The following is a 21,069-nucleotide window of genomic DNA, read 5'->3' as shown; positions in this document are numbered from 1 at the left end:
AATTTGCTAATAATTTATTTTCATTACCTTAATGTCTTTGTTAGAAGTTTAATGAATAAACAGTGAAACTGTAAACTAGTCCCTTTTCCATATTCCCTGGCATGAAACTGAGGATAATTTTTATCTTTTTAAAAAAATTTTGACACCAAAAGAAGAATGCCAAATAAATAAAAGGAAAAAATAAAAATAAAAGGTGAAATTTTGTTGAATTGCAGTATAACATTTTTATTCATATTCATCTCTAAATACTTTTTGCTAAGACACATAATATTGTAGGGAATTGATTGTAATAACCAATTTCATTAGGATACATTTTAGACTTTACTGGTTAGAAATATATAACTATTGATGATTGAAACATTAAAATATCATTAGACATAAAAAGAGAAAGCAGAGTAGTATGGTTTTAGCCAGGGCTGTACTATATGGACATGTAGATCGTGCATTGCTCAAAGGCAGGGCAAGGAGGCTGAAATCCAGCCGGAACTCTGTAGCCAGGCTGTGAGCCTTTCTCATTATCCTTGAGAAAGAGATGCTTTACTTTTTCTAATCTGTCTCACTACAGAGAGTACCTGTTTTTCTTTTTAAGATATTATAGCTTTTATTTTAGAATATAGCTTTTATTTTATTTTCAAATTTTAACCATAAAACAGTAAAACAAACTCACTGGTTTACCAAAGACAGTTGGATTTAAAAAACTGGGTACAGTGGCTCATGCATGTAGCTTCTGAGGAGGCTGAGATGAGAATCTCACTTAAGCCCAGTAGTTGAGAGTCCAGCCTGAGTAACGTAGTGAGATCCTTTCTCAAAAAAAAGAAAAAAAAAAACCAAAAAGGCAGTTGGATCCACATTATATTTCTGACAAAATGGGGTCTGTTCACATGGCTAAACATCAATTGTCCCAATAGGTAAGCTAATGGGCCAAAATTTGGGGTAAAGCAGTTTCCGATAGTAGTTTGATTTTTAAAGCATATTTTTATGCTTTTTTCAATTATTTTAAATGACTATATAAGGTTAAAGTTTTTTTGATAAACACATAAGATTCGTTTTAAAATAAAAACTAAGACAATTCTCAAGTTACAATGAAAGCTAGTATTGATTGAGTGCTCCTTCTGTGACAAGTACTATGCTGGTCATCACTACACTTACACAAGAAAGGTACTATCTTTAACCTGTTTAAAATGATAAATATGTGAAAACCATGTAAATTTTCTTATTTCTTTTTTTTTTTTAACTTTAGGTTCTGGGATACATGTGCAGAATGTTTGTTACATAGGTATACATGTGCCATGGTGCTTGCTGCACCTATCAACCTGTCATCTAGGTTTTAAGCCCTGCGGGCATTAGGTATTTGTCCTAATGCTTTCCCTCCCCTTGCCCCAGGGAGTATGTTTTTATAATTAGTACAAAGGCACCTTATAGGGCCTGATGTTCATCTTTTGATGATTAGACAGCACTTTGCCTCAACAAAACATCTACAACTGCAACATTTCATAGCAATAGAAAAGTCAGCTTTGTGGGGAAATGCTAATAAAGCAATTCTCTAATTTCTAAGCAAAATAGTAAAAATTATAAGACTTTAAGAAATTGAAATAAACTTCTATAATTTGGCCAGTAGATACCCAGTCATGGTTAAAGGTGATGCTAAATTGTAACAGATATGTGTTTGTTCATTTGACTAAGCAAAAATAAAAAATTGTTTTCTCAATCTTGTTTGATAAGATCAAGCCACTTCTATTATTGAAGCATATTTGAATTCTGTATAACTAGGCAGTAAATTATAATCTCTAAAAGTCTATAAGCCTAATTGGATGGTCTCATTTCCAAGGACCATAGCCACTTCAGATGTCTCTAAATTTTTCTTGGAGGTTTTAGGTACTAACACACATTTTTATTTCAGGGGACATATTGTAATGATAGCATTTTTTTCCTGTTGGTGTAAAGCAACCAAATTTTAGCAAATTCATTTTAGTAAATTTAATTTAAATTTTGCATGTAAGATTTGGCATTTCTACAGCTGGCGATGAACCCAATCGGCTGAAAGAATACAGAGGATTTTTTAAATCCTCATCTTTGGCTCCATAATAGAGAGAGTGTTTTATTTATTTATTTATTTTTCATGGTAAATTCATGTTGCAGAAGCACAAATAAGTGTGTGTTGTGTGTCTGTATATTTTAAACATGGGAAAACAGTTTCTTTTTATATATGCTTAAAGTGAAATTTCTACTTTTTTGAGAAATATGGGATTACTGCCAGAATTTATTAGAATTAAAATTATTTACCAACATGTATTTGAAAGCTCATCAATATTATGTGATCGTATGACTTTGATATCTTCATGTATAAGGTTAGCTACAGCACAAGTAGTTTTGTGACCCATTTGCTTGTTAATAAAATCTGGGGTACATGTCTATAGGTGAAACTTGGTCTAGATCTCTAGGTCCCATCTAGTTTGACAGTTCCATGATAATAGGTAGTATATTTATGTTTTTAATGACAAATGGTGTAAAAGACACATAAAGCTAAGGTTTTTTTAGTTAGTGCCTTATCTGGCTTGGACATTGGTATGGTTGCATGTTTCAACTTTAGCTCTTATTTATTCATATGCTGCCATGTAATGGACATCGGTAGACCTTTTGGGAGAGGGTGAGTAAAGCTTTGTTTTTAAACTTCCGTTTTGACAGACTTCTGTGTGTAACAACTGTCCTCATTTTGATCATTTGGAGTCTGGTATATCTTTTGTCCTTTGCTTTTCTTCTCTCCATTTGCTCTCTGTCTCTGGTGAAATATAGATTCTTTGGCTGCACTTTCCTCTGTTCCCTCTGAAGCACAGATTTCAGATCCATTTGCACCAGAACCTACCCCTCCTACTACAACTGCTGAAATTGCAACTGCCTCAGCTTCTGCCTCCACTACTACAACTGTTACTGCTGTCACTGCTGAAGTGGATCTCTTTGGAGGTTAGTTAGTCTCGCCACTATTTTCATGTTCCTTTCAGGATTGCTAAAATTACTTGGGAGTTAAGGTCTTTAAATTTTTTTACGTTATGTAACAGCATGTCAGAGTGTTTAAGTACTTTTTCAATGTTTATTCATGTATATTTATCTTCACTTAATTCATCAACTTTCTCTTTACTTAATTTTAGTAGTTTTATAGCAGAGATTTCAATGTATCTGGCCTATTTGATTTTCAGGTTTTTTAACATTAGAATTCATGTTGCTACCTTCAGAACTCCTGCCTTTATGTTCCCGCTCTCCAGTGTCTGTGTAAAAGTGGTACCAAAGCTCTCTGTCACCTTTAGGTTTATTTAGCTTTTTGGTCAGATTAGAAGTAGCCCAGAGAATATTTGGGGAATGTAGGAGGAGCAATACTGGCCTAAGTTATTTCTTAATATTTAGGGCAAAAAATAAGAGTAATTCAAGTTTGGAAGTCTCTGAAGAGAGTTTAGGGATGTGCCTGTTTTTAGAGCTTTAAGCTTGTTCTGTCCAAATAAAAACTTGGATCATCTTTGGTTTTGGAACTCTGAGAAAACATCTGAAGTAGCACTTGAAAGGCTGATTGAAAACAGATTTAAGTCAGTCTTTGAAATGATTGTCTAAAAATATGCTTTCCATGGAAATGTAAATTCTGACCCACTAAAATATCTTGGACTCTGCCAGTATAATATGCCCGGACCTGATGAGCCATGTGAACCCGGTTTATTCATATATGTATCCCCATCTGTGTGGTGCTAATGTCCATACCTAAAGAAGTTCTTACATCAAACACATACATCAAGTGATGTTATAGTCATTATAGTTTTGTATATCTTCATTACCATATAACATCTTTCCCAGGGCATTTTGAGAATATGGTAAAGAAATTGGAGGAAGAAAATGGTGAGAGCAGGAGAGATTTGGCAGGCTTTGGTGTAATCAATATGTACCCCTGGAAACATACATTTAACACACTGTCACCTACCACTCTGCTACATGCCATGCTCCAGTCTCTGAGGTTGGCCAACATCATCCAAGACAAGGAGCACTCCACTAGACACATCGTTGTTGCCACTGCTACACAAAAGACATTTTCTGCTGCTTTGCTGTACTGTCATTCCTATTACAGGAGAAACCTGTTTGTAAAAGAGTAGGAGAGAAAGGATTGCAGACCCTTGAATAAAGAGTCACCCATGGTCTGGCGCAGTGGCTCACGTCTGTAATACTAGTACTTTGGGGGGCCAAGATAGAAAAATTGCTTGAGCTCAGGAGTTTGAGACCAACCTGGGCAATATAATGAGACCCTGTCTCTGCAAAATAATTAAAAACTAGCCAGTTGTGGTGGTGCACACCTGTAGTCCCCGCTACTTGGGAGGCTGAGGCAGAAGGATTGCTTGAGCCCAGGAGGTGGAGGTTACAGTGAGCCATGATCATGCCATTGCAATTTACCCTGAGTGACAGAGCAAGGCCCTGTCTCAAAAATAAAATTAAATTAAAAAGAGTCACCCACTATAGAGGGTTAGGTTTTCATTTATGCCCCTATATCCTTTGAAATCAAAAATTTTAATTTTAGCTTACATTTATAAAATCAACTTCCTCTTGCTTCCACAAATCTAAATCAGGTGGGAAATAGAGTTTGTCAAAGTTGTTTAGGCCTGACTTAAGGTAAGCCTCTTGACCTCCTTTGGCCTCCGTTCTCCCATCTATACAATTGGAAACTTGGTCTAGAAGATCTCTAAGGTCTTTCTAGCTTGAAAGTTCCATAATAATAATAGGTAATATACTTAATAAATGTTTTAATTTAAAATTTATCCTTCCCCCACCCTCTGTTATTGGTGTGGCTATGGGTAGTTTCTCATAGGCTTATCTTAACAGAAAAAAAAATGTTAGGAAAATATGGACAGGATGCATAATAATTTTGTGCTGAAACATTTCTACACCTTAGCTGTTTAGATTTTTGTTTTCAGTCCACTTATAAGGAGCTGATTACCTCAAAGAAATCAATCAAGTCTATCTTACTTCCTGCATAGCCCTCTAGAATAATAAAGACTAAAGATATTTCTTTGAAATATTCTTTGCACCATTATGCTGTTTTTGTTCATTTATTTCTGCTTTGACTATATTCATCAAGTAGAAAAACCTGTATGTTTAGAAAATTTTCATGATGGCATTCTTTATAGCTTTAAATATAAGCTTAAAGGAGGAGTACTGCAGAGAATCATGTATCTTACTGCCAAAGAATGAGACTGTTCTTGTGATTTTATCAATATCCTTTCCAGTCATCTAGCTGAGAAATGAGTGTACAATGACAATTACATCTGAAAATCACATCATAATTATTCTATTGATCTGTATAGTTCTATAACTGTCTCCTGGCTTCTGATAGCTATAAAATCTCCATCCTTTATGTTCAGGAGTCTATATATGTCATTATCTGTTTTGTGATTTTCAGTGATTTTCTGTAATTTCTTTCATGCCCTTCATTGGTTTTTAAGAAATTATTCAGAGATTTAATTTTTAATAAAAACCTAAGCTAAAATCTCTTTGGCCATTTTGTGTGACCATTTTTTAAATACTTTGTCTCTCTACAATTGACAAGTAGTAGAACTCTAGAATAATTAGAAAACCAGTTATGTTTTGTTTAACACAGCATAACTTTACAACTTTAAAACATGCCTTTTTGAGGTCCTATGCAATATGTATAGCAACTAAGTAGATTTCTTTAGAAAGAAAGCTTAATAGATTTTAATTTCAGAAAGATGGCTGTTTAATTTCATCTCTATGACATATTAAAACTGTTAATGTATTTTAGTACTATATTTAAATTATAAATTTTGAAAATAATAAATTTCTGTTATTTTTTAAAAGATATATTCTGATTGATACACAAATAATGTTTTAGTCCTTTCAATGTAAGTAGTTCATGTAAGTCATTAAAAAATTTTTGTCAGTACATTATATTTATTAAATGCTTCATTATTTAAAGTGAACTTTTAAGAAATGAGATCTTTTTATGATCATGCAGAACAGGATTGCAAGGCCAGTGTTATGCTTTAAAAATTTAGTAAAATTTATAAATATTGACAAAAATAAAAGATAAAATCCTTAAAAATAACCTGTTTTATACTGATGCCAATTTTACCAACAATAGCACATTGATTTGAAGAACACAGGGTTTTTCTAAACACTAGAATGCTAAATTGATGCTAATTCCTCTGCGCACCAACAAGGATACTCTTTCAATCAGCTGTGTCAATTTGTGAGCAAACCTTCATGAGGTTAGTAGTCTGCAAACATTAAACCAGGTGGCTGGAAAACCAAAGAACTTACCTCAAAACCCTGATCACATTGGGTATATGTTGGTCAAAGAACTCAGTTCACCAACCTTCCTTAAAACCAATACTTAAACACTTTCAACTAGATTTCATGTAGCCATATAACCTGGGACCTTTGGGGACAAAGAGGAACCAGAATGTGACATTTGGGCTGTTGAGAACAATTGGAACCTTTGTGCTGAGTGTGTGATTTAAGATGGCTTATGTGCCCAAAGTAGATGGGGAGAAAAGGTCAGCCTGGGGGAAACAACAGTTCTCATGAGAGAGGTAGTCACATGATAAAAAGTTTGAGAGGAAAATTCTTTCTTAGAGTGCTAGAAGGGAAAAAGAAGACTAGTCTGCAGCAGTCAGATCAGTTTATGGGTTAAGGCCTAGACTGAGTCCATAATTGAAGAACAGCAAACAGCAGGAGCATGCATTTCTAAGAAATAGCACTGGTTGAAAAACTGACAGAATGTAGAAATTAACTGCAAATGGGTAACATGAAAAAGAGAACTGAACTGGAAATAGCTTTAGTTTACAATACTGGAAAGATAATGCTGCTATTTGTAATGAAAAAACTAGATATTAAAAAAAGTTTCATTTGTTTTTTAACAAATTCAAATTTTCTCTCTCACAGTTCTGGTGGCTGACTGAGCTCAGTCAGCTGGGCAGTTCTCACTCAAGGTCCCTTTTGTGGCTTCAGTCAGACAGTGATTGGGCCTGGTACCATCTGGACACTCATTTATGTCTCCTTTGGGGCTAGGAAGATTCAAACAGTTGGGGGTGGGAGCAGCTGCAGCTCCTACCTTTAAGAAAAGTTCTGACAGGTGTAGATGAATTAAGTTGATAATATTTAGTTTCAAGTAACAAGAGAAGCATTAAAAGGAGATGTCTTGCTGACAAGGGGATTTTTTAAAACCCTATTCTAAGGATGTAGCTGTAACAATATGGGCTTTATCTCCTTACACATAAGTGATAACCTAAAGGGGTCAGCCCGTAAATATCTATTTGATCCCTGGCACTAATGTAACTGATGTTTATTCAATTATAAAGAAGGGAGTAATATAGTAAAACGAGGCATATTTCATAAAAAAATACAGTGGCTAAACACACAAAGCTCAGTCAGACAGCTCTGAGCCAGATCCTAACTCTGCCATTTTCTTGCTGTGTAACTTTAGTCATCAGACTTTTAAAAAATAATAATTTTTAATTGAAAAAGTATATGTATATATAAATATATATATATCATGTACAACATGATGTTTTGAAGTATGTATACATTGTGGAATGGCTAAGTTGAGCTAATCAACATATATACATTGCCTCACTTATTGTTTGTGATGAGAACACACACGCTTTGAGCTTTGGTTCTGTTATCTACAGAATGGAGACAGTAGAACCTAAATCACAAGATGGCTACAGAAATTAAATTTAATAATGGCAATATATATGACTGCTATGTGTTTCTACTCTTTGCAGTATTATTGGCCTCGGTTCCAAATTTTATAGGAATGAAAAAAAAGAAAACAACTAACCTGACTCATGGCAAAATATGTTTACAGCCCTCCCAAAATCTCTTCATACTTCTCTTACATTCTTCTGCCCCACTCTTAGGGGGTGTGTTGCCCTAAGTCCTCAAGTATAGTATCCTTAACATGGCATTTAGAAAGTATGCCTACCCTATCCCTTGATGTATTCTTCTTTCTTTAGTTTTATTAATTTGACCTCTCAGCTGACCTGACACTCAAAACATATATTCATGGCTGGGCATAGTGCCCTAGGCCTGTAATCTCAGTACTTGAGGAGGCTGAGGCCAGAGGATCACTTGAGCCCAGTAGTTCAAAGCTATAGTGAGCTATGATAGTGCTGCTGCACTCCAGCCTGGGCAACAGAGCAAGATTCTGTCTCTAATAATAAATCAGTTGAACTATATTTCCTCAGTATAACCAAGAGGAACAATCAGATCAGATTAATCCATAAGATATGAACAACTGATGTCCTGTTGTCCCTTCTAGGGATATTTGTGATTTGGTAAAGGGCCTTTTAACCCAAGCAAGTATCTAGTTTAATGTTTATTATTCTGCATAAAACTAGAACTCTGCATTACTAAAGAGTGTTTCATACTCAGTTTGGGACATGCCAGGTCAAACTAAGAAACAAGTATCTTGACAGTAGCATGTCCTAGAGCCTAATATACTACGTAAATCACCAAGGAAGAGCATATACTGTGTAGTACTTCCCAAGTATATATGACAAGTTATTTTCATGACTGAAGGAACAGTGTTCCAGGAAACATGGGTAGATATTGCGGAAGACGTATTTGGGGATGGGAAGTTTAGCAGGTAAGTGACAGGTTCTAGGTGGGTGCTGGTCTCACTCTCCAGGGTTTTCTTATCCTAAGCCTGTCATGCTTATCATGGCTTGATTCCTTCTGTACTTTTGAAACTATAGTATCTCTATGCAAGCTCAAGGACTTTTTACCTTAGCTAACATTGTTTGTTGGTAGAAACACACTGGGAAGCATTTGTACACATCAGCCATTTGTAAATTGGGGATTTATAAACTGTGGCTGCTTGTATGTTAATGATATTCTACTATAAGTAATAATATGCTTATAGTCGTAAAATGTGAAACTCTAGTTTTAATCTGTTGAAAATAAATTATTTTTCGAATAACTAGAAAAATGTAATTGCATTATGGTATCATACCCTATTTTTATCTCTTTGTGTCTTTAAAATAAGTCATTGGTTATGTTTGAAAATGCTTTTCAAGGATAGTGAAGATTTAACACTTAGGAATGCTTAGTAAACCTTTCATGTTAACACTGTAATTTTGCCTGTACTAGATTATAAAAAGTCTTAAAACTAGAATTATTTACATTGCCATTGTATATTTAATTTTGTTGGCATTAAAGAAGATATTATGTTTGCTAGAAACTATGAGACAGGGACATTTTAATAATACAGTGAGTCAGTATTACCTGAACATGAAAGTTTAATGTCTTAAATTACATAATAAAAATATTTTTTGTTTTAATTTTTACATCCATTTCTAATGATACATAAAACATGCTTCTCAGAGCCCTTATACAATGAGAATGTCATTACCTTTTGGATCCTATTAGACCTCAGCAATATCAACACTATATCACTTGCATGTTAACTAACATGAAGGTGTGCAAAGAATAATTGTTTTGTGACCACCAACAGTGCATGAGCCATAAAAATGTGTTTTTAAAAATTCATGTTGTATAAGGGAGCCTTCTTCACAATTTAACTTGGTTCTTTTACTATATTTTCTTCTCTTTTTATTCTTTTAATTTCTATTGTTTTAAAAACTGCACCCAAGATGCCTTTGCAGCTTCTCCTGGGGAGGCCCCTGCAGCATCCGAAGGGGCCGCCGCACCAGCTACCCCAACCCCTGTAGCAGCAGCACTTGATGCATGTTCAGGAAATGGTGGGTTTAAAGTCATTAGCCAGTCTGTTATTTTTCTGTCCTAATGTAAAACCCCCATAGTTAGAAGTGGCCATATGTTTTTCTAATTTTATTTTCTTCTGAGTATAAAGTGTCATTCATCATAACTGAATAAATAATGCCAGCATTTAAAACATTAAGACAATGAAGTACATACTTATCAAAATTGACAATTTCTTAAGATTGACAATTTTTGTCAGTGCAAGTATGCTGTCTTAATGTTTTTTTTTTTCTAATGCTATATTGTACTCTTTTGTAACATTGAGTTCAAATATATTGGCATGTTTTAATGATTTTCAAAGCTACCAGATTGACCAAATTAAGTGAAGATTTGAAGGATAGCAATCTCTGATCCTAGACTGTAGGTTAATCTTACAGCACTTTGCAAAGTGCTTTAGTTTGCTAACTTGTGGTACCTACTAAGTTTCCCCTTTTCTTTAGAAAAACATCCTAATCACTAACCCCTGCCAATAGGATAGTAGTTAAATCCAAGGAGCCTCACACCTAGCTAGTGTGTAAATATCTGTGTAGGGTGTCTCTTGCCATAGTTATGACGCTGTCTCTTGTCTCTTTCCTTACTGATGCTGTGTGTGTCTCCACTTTCCTTTCCAAAAGACCCCTTTGCCCCATCTGAAGGTAGTGCAGAGGCTGCACCTGAGCTGGACCTCTTTGCAATGAAGCCACCTGAGACCAGTGTTCCTGTAGTTACCCCTACAGCTAGCACAGCCCCTCCGGTTCCCGCAACTGCTCCTTCTCCTGCTCCTGCCGTTGCGGCTGCTGCTGCTGCCACTACCGCTGCCACCGCCGCTGCCACCACCACTACCACCACCTCCGCTGCCACCGCCACCACTGCTCCTCCTGCTCTAGATATCTTTGGTGGTAATTTTTTGTTATTGTTGTCAACTTCTTTCCGTCTAATGGATTGAATTCTGGTCCTTGAGATGTACTGCATGAAGACTGTGTAATTAAATGGTTCTCTAGAAACCATTTGCTGCTTAATTCAGAGTTCTGCAAAGTGCTAATTCAGGACTAGGAAGTGATGCTGTGTCAGGCTTATTGTTCAAGTTGAGTAAAGGCATGTGTGTTCTTGGTCTTAGATTTATTTGAGTCCGCTCCTGAAGTTGCTGCAGCGCCTAAGCCAGATGCTGCTCCTAGCATAGACCTGTTTGGTACAGGTAAAACCAAAGCAACCCTTTTTTTTCACTTTAGTTTCTTAGATGTTTTCCTGATTAAGCTGTTAGTACTCACCTGTGATAATGCATTTGTTAGATTTTTGACTTTGATTTCAGCTTTCTACTACTTACCTCTGCTTGGTTTTGGTTTGTTTCACTTTTGGAAGATGCTTTCTCCTCTCCACCACAAGGGGCCTCTCCTGTGCCTGAGAGTTCTCTCACTGCTGACCTCTTATCCGGTGAGTGCTTTGCCAAGGTCAGGCCTTCAGAGATGTCTTGTGGGAGTAATGCATGGAGAGAAGGATATGACATGTGGGTTTTTCTTGAGTTCTTTTAAATTTAAAATTTATTGGAAAAGAAAAACTCACTCTTGGTACCATCATCAACTGATGAGGGTTAATATTTCAAATCTAAGGCTAGTGAAAATTTTTTTCACACTGAAACCTCTGACCTCAAGGAGTCAAAATTTTATTTTGTTCTGGAGAATGTGTATTTTAAAATCCGTTTACTTTTCCTTAACTGTTAAGATTGTCTACAGTCTTTCTGCCTGGAGTGAACCATGAAATCCCAAGATGCCATTTGTCAAGGCTCATGGTTTTCTTTTCCCTTGGGTGACATGCACTTTTTCCTGTCTGTGCCTCACTGCAGTGGATGCATTTGCAGCACCATCTCCTGCAACCACTGCCTCGCCAGCAAAGGTGGATTCTTCAGGTGTCATAGACCTTTTTGGGGGTGCGTATTTCTCCTCCATCAACACTTAGGAATCTTTTTTTCTTCAGAATAATTTTTACATCTATTTTATTATATTTCATCATTTTTTCTTTAGGCTATATAAACTTCTATCTCTTAAATGTAAACTTAAGTTCTTAAGATCATTTTCATTTCTTTGCCATCATCATCTTCATCCTCATCATTTCATCATAATTTTCAGTGCATGACCTAACAAAACACATAATTTTTCACTTGATGTTTTCAACTTTTTGTTCATCCTAATGTAGAATTACCTGACTGGAATTTCCTTTTACTGTTCTTCTTTGGTGATCCTGATCTGTTGGCTAAATCAACATCTCTAAGTTCCTAAAAGCCAAATAAACATGACCTATTAATAGATAATTTAGAAATTAAAACAAGCCAGTTAAAACTGAATATATTTCCCTCTGCCTTTATGTGTTATCTGAGGGCAGAAAGATGTACTGAATTAACTCTTGAGCTTAAATACCATCCTTAGAAAGCTTAACCCACGTTGAGTACCTCCTGTACATTAAAGCATCGTGGACATTCCATGATGGGTACATGAGGAATACAGAGATGTTGCAGTGTCTGATATTTGGGGGCTCAAGACTTGTGTCAAATAAACACTAAACCTTGACATGTAGGTACAAATAATATTGCTGCTCCTTGAATTAAGTCTATTAATTTTTTAAACATTTAATATAATTTTAAATTGAAAAATTCTGTTTTAATACCTTTAGGTAAAAAGTTTAAAACCTTGCTTCTGTTTTGACAGATGACAGGGTTTGGTCCAAAAATTTTATTCTTAAAAAAAAAAAAAAGAATTCCTTTTACTTGTTAATATTTTAGAACCCTTTTTGAGAGGATACCTCTGTCGGAGCATAATTCAATTCATGTGATCATTTCACACACCCACAAAAGACAAGCTCACTGTACACTGTCATGTCTCTGCATTTCTCTACATAATACTTACTTACTGTACTTACTTTTTACGCTTTCTTACTTTTCTGCTGCACAATGGATAATGGATAGATGCGTTTGGAAGTAGCGCTTCTGAACCCCAACCTGCATCTCAGGCTGCTTCTAGTTCATCAGCATCGGCAGACCTACTAGCTGGTAATTCAATTAAAATGGTATTTTGTAGAAATTAAATTTGGATATATTTTTATAAGTAACAATTATAAAAATTACATAAATTGCAGGATGCATGTTTTCTTTTTCTTTCAAGACATGAAATTGAGGGAGGGGCAAAGGATTGAAAAACTGAATATTGGGTACTATGCTTATTACTTGAGTGACAGGATCAATCATACCCCGAACTTCAGCATCACGTAATACACCTATGTAACAAATTTGTACTTGCCCCCCCAAATCTGAAACAAAATTGAAATTATGTTTTAAAAATAATTTTAAAAGACATGAAATTGAAAATTAAGTCATTGTACAATAGAAGTTTGATTATTTCTCAGGGTTGCATGAAATTAGTCTTAAAATTGCAGCTGTATACAAGCCACCTTTGTGGCTTCTTGGATGCTCCAAATCTGCCTTAGTTTCAGTCAACATGTTTCCTTTAGATTATTTAAAAGGTAATATGCTTATGTAACAATTTTTGTCTTGGAATGTCTATGCCCATCTTTTTTTAAAGGAATTTGTGGGGAAATGTACCATAATGTTTGAAAATAGGTTTCATAATATATGACTCACTCCACGAGAAACTGTTATAGACTCCTACCATTGGGTCAAAACTGCTATTACATAGACCACTTTTTTTTTTTTTTTTAACAAACTGATCATTTTTCTATGTGAAAACACGTGGGGTGATCTCAGTTCAACAGGGTCATAGTGTGAAATAGATTAGTACAGTTTGCCTAAGATTAATGCTTGTGGCCCAGGTAGTATTTATGTGATAAAAGGAAACAGTTCAAGGACTCAAAAATGGTAAAAGCCAAGTATTGGTCTTCCTTGGGAGCAAGACAAAGTTGTGCTTAGTGATAGCCTTGACTTAGAAATTATTATTTTCATAAGCAAAGCATTATGAAAGACCAGTTGCAAGACCACAGCAGTAAGTTTAAGTTCAGATTATTAGTCAAACTCACAAGACATTGTTGGCTTATCTTACTCTGATTTTACTTAGAAGGGTACGTAACAGGAAGCACAACAGTAGTATCACAGAACACTCATTCACTCAGATGCAGATTCTGAGGTCCCTCCACAGTCACCACAAGGGATGAATTTTGGTCCTAAGGTTGACAAGGGACTGACAAGAGCATGGGTCACATCACCACTGGGAAGCTGCCATGCATGTCTAAAGTCTTACATCTTAAATACCGTGCTAGGCCGGGCGCAGTGGCTCACGCCTGTAATCCCAGCACTTTGGGAGGCCGAGGCGGGCGGATCACAAGGTCAGGAGATCGAGACCATCTCGGCTAACACGGTGAAACCCCGTCTCTGCTAAAAATACAAAAAATTAGCCGGGCGCGTTGGCAGGCGCCTATAGTCCCAGCTACTCGGGAGGCTGAGACAGGAGAATGGCGTGAACTCAGGAGGCGGAGCTTGCAGTGAGCCGAGATTGCGCCACTGCGCTCCAGCCTGGGTGATGAGCAAGACTCCATCTCTCAAAAAAAAACCAACAACAACAACAACAAAAACACACACACAAAAAAAACATATAAATACCGTGCTAGTGCTAGCCATGTAGACCTTGATAGAGCATATGAATAGTTCCCTTTTTTAGTGTAGATATAGCCCATAAAATTACAAGTTATACAATAAACAGTCCTGGCACCAGGTACAGCAAGCTAAGGAACATTTATTCTTGGATTAGTCGTGACTAATGGCAGATCCTAAAGGATCCTCATCAGCCTCCGGCGTTGTAAGAAGTTTGAGTTGAGGTCAAATCTTTCCTCAGGACGCTGAAGCAGGCAGTCATAGCCCAGCCGTTAGCCTTTCCTTCCATCAGTAATTCAGACTGGCTATTTAACAGTCTTTCCCAGGGGCAATAGTTCTCTAGTGTGTTTCCCATCCTTTCCAGACTACCTTGATCAAACATGACAGTTTTGTGTGCTGAAACCACTCATACCAGTGACTACCACTAGGTATTTTTCTCAACATTGAAGAACCAGGGACCCACCATGATATTGCTGAGAACTTTGGAAGTTGCAGAGATAATAAGAGGCAGTATACTTAACACAAACCACAGCTGGTTACTTGGTGAAATAAACCACTCATTTGCCTGGCTTTTCTCCAGGCCTAGATATTCTTATATCAGCTTCAAATTGGCTACAGAAACTTTCAAACTCTTACTAAACCACTAAACTTCATACACATTTTGGGGGTTCAGCAATAAGATTTTAACATGCCACAGAAATAGCATAGTTTTCATAGCTATTTGGGGGATCATGACCTTGTTAACTTTAAAATGAGATTAGCGATTACAAACATTTTGCTTTGAAGTTATAATTAAGGTTAAAACGGCCCATAAAATCAAATGCTCTGGCCTTTCACAGAAACCTGTGAATTCTTTCTCTCCTGGGTAACCCATCCCCTGCCACAGATCTCAAATGGGGATTTGAAGCCTACCAGACAGGAGGCTGGCAGAGCGGTCAGCCACTGTTGACCACCTCCAGTGCTGCATAGCCACACTGTCTACTCCAGGGTCCTCCTCCATTGTGGCCTTTCTATGCCCTCCAAGGCTAGAACCTGAGATACTGTGTTTCCAAAAGAGCCCAGGACACGGGAAACTGGAGCTGAAAGGCCAAAGCCTGTGGGAAAAGGGAGTGTTCCCATTCAGTTCCAAGTCAGAGGTCAGTAACAGAGCCAAGAGGTTTGACCCTGGGGCCCATAATAAGATCTAAAAACACATCTAGAACAAGCCTGAAGGGGTTTGTCACCTGCTGCCAGGTGTAACTGCACATACCTGTGCCACAGCTGCACAGCTTGGTATATGGACAGGTCCAGCAGGGGAAGTGTACAACAAAAGTATGTTAGTTCACTTTACAAAAAATAAAATTATTCAGTTGTGTTGTCCATTCTGAAGTCTTACTAAAATGGGGTAAAAAAGAGGAGAAAATCAGCAATGAAAGTACCCAATATCATCTACATAGGTCTCATTTACTGTACACTTTCCATTTCTTCTACTGCATCTTCTTGTGACTCTTTCAGTGATAGGAAAAGTTATATATTGTGTACACTTTCTTTCTTCTGTCTTTTCTATTTAAATAAATTAATATTCAGTGTAAATCAGTATAGATGAGTTTTAATGTCTCATTTGCTTTCAAAACAATTCTTGTAATTTAATGTATACATATGTCAGTGCCTGATTTATTTGGCACGATGTAAACTATTATTTCACCTTATATCCTGATATAAGGGTTTTGGCACAGTGTCTCACAATCATAATCCCACCACTTTGGGAGGCCGAGATGGGCAGATCACATGAAGTCAGGAGTTTGAGCTAGCCTGGCTAACATGGTGAAACCCTAGTCTCTACAAAAAAAAAAAAAAAAAAAAAAAAAAAGCTAGTGTAAGAAATTTTAACTTACTTTTAATTTCTGTAGGGCTTAATTTTGGGGGCTAATTTTTCATACTCCCCTGTTTTCTTATAGAAAAATATTTCTCACACTTGTTCAAGTATCAAAGCATAAGAAAGTCATATTCTCACTAAAGAACATCATGGAATATTAATATAATTCTATCCTACGAACTAGGAGCAGCTTTCCTTGCCAAAAACAAAAAAAGAAAAAAATGAAAAATGAAAAAATTTCTGCTAATAAGCACAATATAAAGCCACAGTCACATTTATATATGTAACCTAGCTGACAATTGGCTGTTTCTGAGTTTTCACAATTCTTATACATTTTTTGTTTAATGCATATTAAGTAGGACAAATATTTGGGGGCACTGTGTATAGTAATTTGCAGTGAAGCTTAGCATTTGTATTATAGTTGTGTCTGTGTTTATTTGGGGGAAGAATCAGCTAAGTCCAGAGTCTATTGAAACTTAAGAGGATTTTTTTTAAAATAAATAAATAAGTGAGCCTAGTCATGGTTAACAAGCCCACAAATATGATCAGAATCAGAGAGAGAGAGGAGAGAAACAGATTCTCTAAAATCCTGTGATTGTCTGTTAGTAATAAAACTGTTTTGAGAAAGAATGAAAAAATAATAATATGCAGACACTGTCATGGGAGGTTTAGACTGTTCAAAGGTTACGTTGGTCACTGGACTAAGGACTCTTACCCCATGCCTAAGATTACATTTTTTTGAGGGAATATATTTACATGTGAATCATAAAGATAAGTCAATAAATATATAATTAAATGTTAAAATGATTTTAGAGATTTTAAACTAAAAATTAAGAACGATTTTAAAATTGAGGAGAAGGCTTTATTAAAAATTGGTATGTATTTTGAAACTTGAAAACAAAGACTAAGTGGATAGGCTCTTGAAAATGAACCTATCTGTCGTAAAAACTATTATTCTTCTTTATTCAAATTCAGTTCTAGAACTGTCAGGATAATACTAATTCCAGAATTAAACAGCACTTGAAATATGGCCTTAGTCGTCTTCTACCCCTTGAGTAAAAATTTTAAGGTGTTTGGTGCATGCAATATAGTGAAATGATAAAAAATTCTGGAGAAGACAACTTCCAATGAGGCCAGACTAGAAAAATCATTCTCAAAATAATGAAGAAAGGGAGTAATGGGGAGAGGGGGAAGCAGAGAGGAGAATCCATAGCAACAATGAGTAATTCTCTCCAAGCCATTGAGATTACTGGTAGGATAAAGGTATTATCCATATCTCAGGTAGCATCTGAATAAAAACTTGAAAGTTAAGTTTTTAAATAATAAAAGTAAATATTTCATACAGTGAAGCTTAAAGCTGTCAAACTGCTCAAAATATACCAACTGAAAATATAGATGTTTGAAAGCTAGAGGCAGATTACTGGATGACAAAGGTAAAAACGGACTGTTAAGAAAGTTAGGCGTGTTGAGGAATATGCCTAACATCTGAGGTTGGCATCAAGCAGGACAACCATGTTTTTCCATAATAGACATGATATTAGGGTGACTGCACCATAAATCTGTACTAGTATAAGAGTATTTCACATCCTATCTTTAATTGCAAAGACAGGGGACTATATGGTCCAGCCTATGAGGCTCTTTGTAGTTTTGCATTTGTTCTCTTAACCACATTAATTGCTTAAAATGAGCCACAGAGGTCCTTGAACTGAATTGAAAATACAAACATGCCCAGTGTCGAATTAAAAAGTAAAAATTTCCTCTAAAGGGTAAAGGTCTACAGAGGATCAATTCTATCATCCTGTGTGGGAGTGTCTGTAGCAATAGTTTTAAAATTGTACTTTTGTGGCCAGGCACAGTGGCTCACGCCTATAATCCCAGCACTTTGGGAGGCCGAGGTGGGTGGATCACGAGGTCAGGAGATTGAGACCATCCTGGCCAACATGGTGAAACCCCATCACTACTAAAAATACAAAAACTACCTGGGTGTGGTGGCATGCACCTGTAATCCCAGCTACTTGGGAGACTGAGGCAGGAGAATGCCTTGAACCCAGGAGGCAGAGATTGCAGTGAGTCGAGATGGTGCTATTGCACTCCAGCCTGGTGACAGACCGAGACAGACATCTCAAAAAAAAAAAAAAAAAAAAATTGTACTCTTGCAACTGAAACAATATGATGTGTTATACAGACCAAGTAGACTATGCCAGTCAGATTTGTTATATCTGAATCAATAGAACTTCATTAAGTGTCTAGGCAACTCCCGTTTAGAACAATACATTCATAAGACTAATCATTTGTGATTAAAAAGCAGTGTGTCAACAGATGCTTGAGTACCTGAAAACAGTTGGCTCTTCAGTTATAATGTAGGACAGTTCAAATATGACTACAGTATGCACAAAAGCCTTACCCTGTTTCCAATCCATTCCATAGAGCACCTTTCTTTTTGTTTTTATTTTTATTTTTTTAAGCAACAAGGTCACTCTCTGTTGCATAAGCTGGAGGGCACTGGTGTGAACATAGCTCACTGCAGCCTTTAGAACTGATGAGCTAAAGCAGTCCTCCCACTTCAGCCTCCTGAGCAGCTGGGACTACAGGCATGTGCCATCATGCCCCCTGGCTTATATATATATACAAAATGAGGTCCGCTATATTGACCAGGCTGGTCTCAAACTCCTGGCCTTAAATGATCCTCTGCCACAACCTCTCCCCAAGTGCTGGGATTACTGACATTAGCCACTGTACCCGTGTAAACATCTTTCTTAATGTACATTAGAACCACATAGAAAGATTAGTTGTTTAGATTTTCCTATTAACTCTATTCCAGGGCCTTAAAACTTTTCAGTTAGTTACCAGGAGGAATTCCTCAAACTCTTCATTAATGTCTGTAATGTTCCTGTTTAGTTCTTCATTATAGCAATTTTTTGACATCAGTTGGTCATTTTATATCACCTAATAGCTGTTTAATTATTCTAGGCTTGTGAGGGCACTTACTTCATAAGAACCAAGTATAATGGGAAAAAGTCATCCTGCCAGATCTCGAAAATTTTATAAATGTATAGGAAGGTTACCACTACAGCATTTTTTCTGGATGTGGGAAAGAGGCTGTGTGGTACAGTGGCAAAGAGTCCAGACTCTGGAGAATTCCTGTGTGGAATCCTGGATCCGCCATTTGCCTTCATATGACCTTAGAGAAATTATTTAACATCTCTGACCTCAGCTTTCTCATCTTTGAACTTCATGGGGTTGTTATAAAGATTAGATAAGCTAATGTGTGTTTTAGATTGAACCGTTTAAAACTGCTGGTTTTCTAGGATCAAAACAGTCAAATATCAGTCATTCGTGTTGTTCATATGGTTCACCTTAAAAAAGGAAACCTAGAACAGTGCCTGGCACTTGGTGAACCTCAGGCCAATGTTGACTTTACCTTTAATTTTCTTAGAGAAGGAGCTATGTTTCTTTCAGTGAACAGCTTTATTTATTCACCTATAGATATGATCTTAGCATAAAGTGGAAATAGCACTAAGCAGAGTGTCCTAGGTAAATGCACTCTTTTTCCTCTTTTTGCTGAAGCTTACCAATGTGTTCACTTCTCTTAGAGTCATTTCTTCTAGCCATGAGATGACAGGACTGAATCAGATGATCCTGAGGCCCTTTCCAACACTAATCTGCTGTGATTCTAAAATAAATTGTCCTTTCCGTGGCCAAGTTTTAAGAAGTCAAGAGTCAGGTTCTCTCTACATTCACCTATAGAAAGAGAATCACAACATAATTTAGGCAACAGTTGCCTAAATTAACCAGACACACTCCAACTTGAGGTGCAGGATAATGTTTTTTAAAAATCAACATTAATACAGCTACCAATCTTCCTAAAATCAAAATGGTCACATTCACAAAAATAATTACTTTTAACCTACCTTTGCTGGGCTAAGCTCTTACTGATTTAGAGAATGTCTTCTCCAGTAAAGAAAGTTACATGATACTTATGCCATTCAAATACTAAAATCACTTAAAGTAGCCATCATGAACTGTAAAGATCATCTAATAAGTAACTTTTTTTCCAAATTAAAATTTTTTCATACACATATGAGGAAAGCCTAAACCCACATCACTGTCAATTTCTAGGAATAATATAACTTGAACAGCATTGCCACTTTCTTTAGAAAATAGTAGAGAATTTTAGTGGAAATCATTTTCAAAATTGTATATTGATTCTATGGAATATAAACTTAAGGATGTTTTCTGAAACACTGTTTTGGCAAGCAGTTTGTGAAAAAGAGATAATGTGGCTGGATTTGAAAGGAATATATACTTAAGCTGTATACAGGAATGACTTCTGGTAGTAATAAATTCTTTTATAATAGAATATCATCCAGTGTCTTGTTAAGAAATCACTTCCTTCACAGGTTGTATATTTTTGTTCAGCAGCAATACAGAGTGATCTCTGCTTCTGTTTCTGTCTGTTGATTGAGAGAAATGTTTTGCTTCTAGCCATCAAAGGATAAATAGTTAAGCTGAGGTTGGATTACTTTACAGTAGTCTTTGATTTGTCCTCACCTTTCATATTCAAAAGTGTCCTTCATTTAATAAGCATTAATTCAGTGTTTTAGGCACTATGCAGGATATTAGTGGAAAAAGCATGAAAAGAAGACACAGTTCCTGGCCTCATAAAGCCATCTTGGGGTTGGAGTCAGGGCAGTGGAGATAAATACATGTAATGAGAGTAGCATGGGGCCATGTACCAAGTGCTGAGAATACTCGGCATGTATATGGGGATGTGGGTGGGGTGCAGCTGGTAGTGGGTAGCAGTGTGAGAGCAAAGAATTCCTCCTAGAGCAGGCATCTGACACTGCTAGTGGCGGATCACAGCTGCAGCCTGCTT

General features: G+C 36.4%; 1 protein-coding gene across 6 annotated transcripts in view; it reads left to right on the top strand.

The window, feature by feature from the left end:
* SNAP91 (synaptosome associated protein 91) overlaps positions 1 to 21,069 on the top strand; it is a 156,260-nt gene that overhangs the window by 104,906 nt on the left and 30,285 nt on the right. For 4 of the 6 annotated variants that reach the window (XM_010383954.2, XM_010383953.2, XM_010383957.2 and 1 more), the window contains 8 exons: positions 2,633 to 2,647; positions 2,794 to 2,961; positions 9,642 to 9,749; positions 10,383 to 10,646; positions 10,865 to 10,942; positions 11,107 to 11,178; positions 11,588 to 11,671; positions 12,704 to 12,787. The exons of 1 other annotated variant lie outside the window; for it this stretch is intronic. In XM_010383954.2, the coding sequence (XP_010382256.1) occupies positions 2,633 to 2,647; positions 2,794 to 2,961; positions 9,642 to 9,749; positions 10,383 to 10,646; positions 10,865 to 10,942; positions 11,107 to 11,178; positions 11,588 to 11,671; positions 12,704 to 12,787 (873 nt within the window). The remainder of the gene's footprint in view (positions 1 to 2,632; positions 2,648 to 2,793; positions 2,962 to 9,641; positions 9,750 to 10,382; positions 10,647 to 10,864; positions 10,943 to 11,106; positions 11,179 to 11,587; positions 11,672 to 12,703; positions 12,788 to 21,069) is intronic. One more of the 6 variants, XM_010383955.2, reaches the window with a different exon arrangement.

This window comes from Rhinopithecus roxellana, chromosome 4, assembly GCF_007565055.1.
Source record: "Rhinopithecus roxellana isolate Shanxi Qingling chromosome 4, ASM756505v1, whole genome shotgun sequence".
Taxonomy (NCBI): domain Eukaryota; kingdom Metazoa; phylum Chordata; class Mammalia; order Primates; family Cercopithecidae; genus Rhinopithecus; species Rhinopithecus roxellana.
The sequence above is the reverse complement of the archived record's forward strand: the minus strand, read 5'-3'. Positions and strand labels throughout refer to the sequence as shown.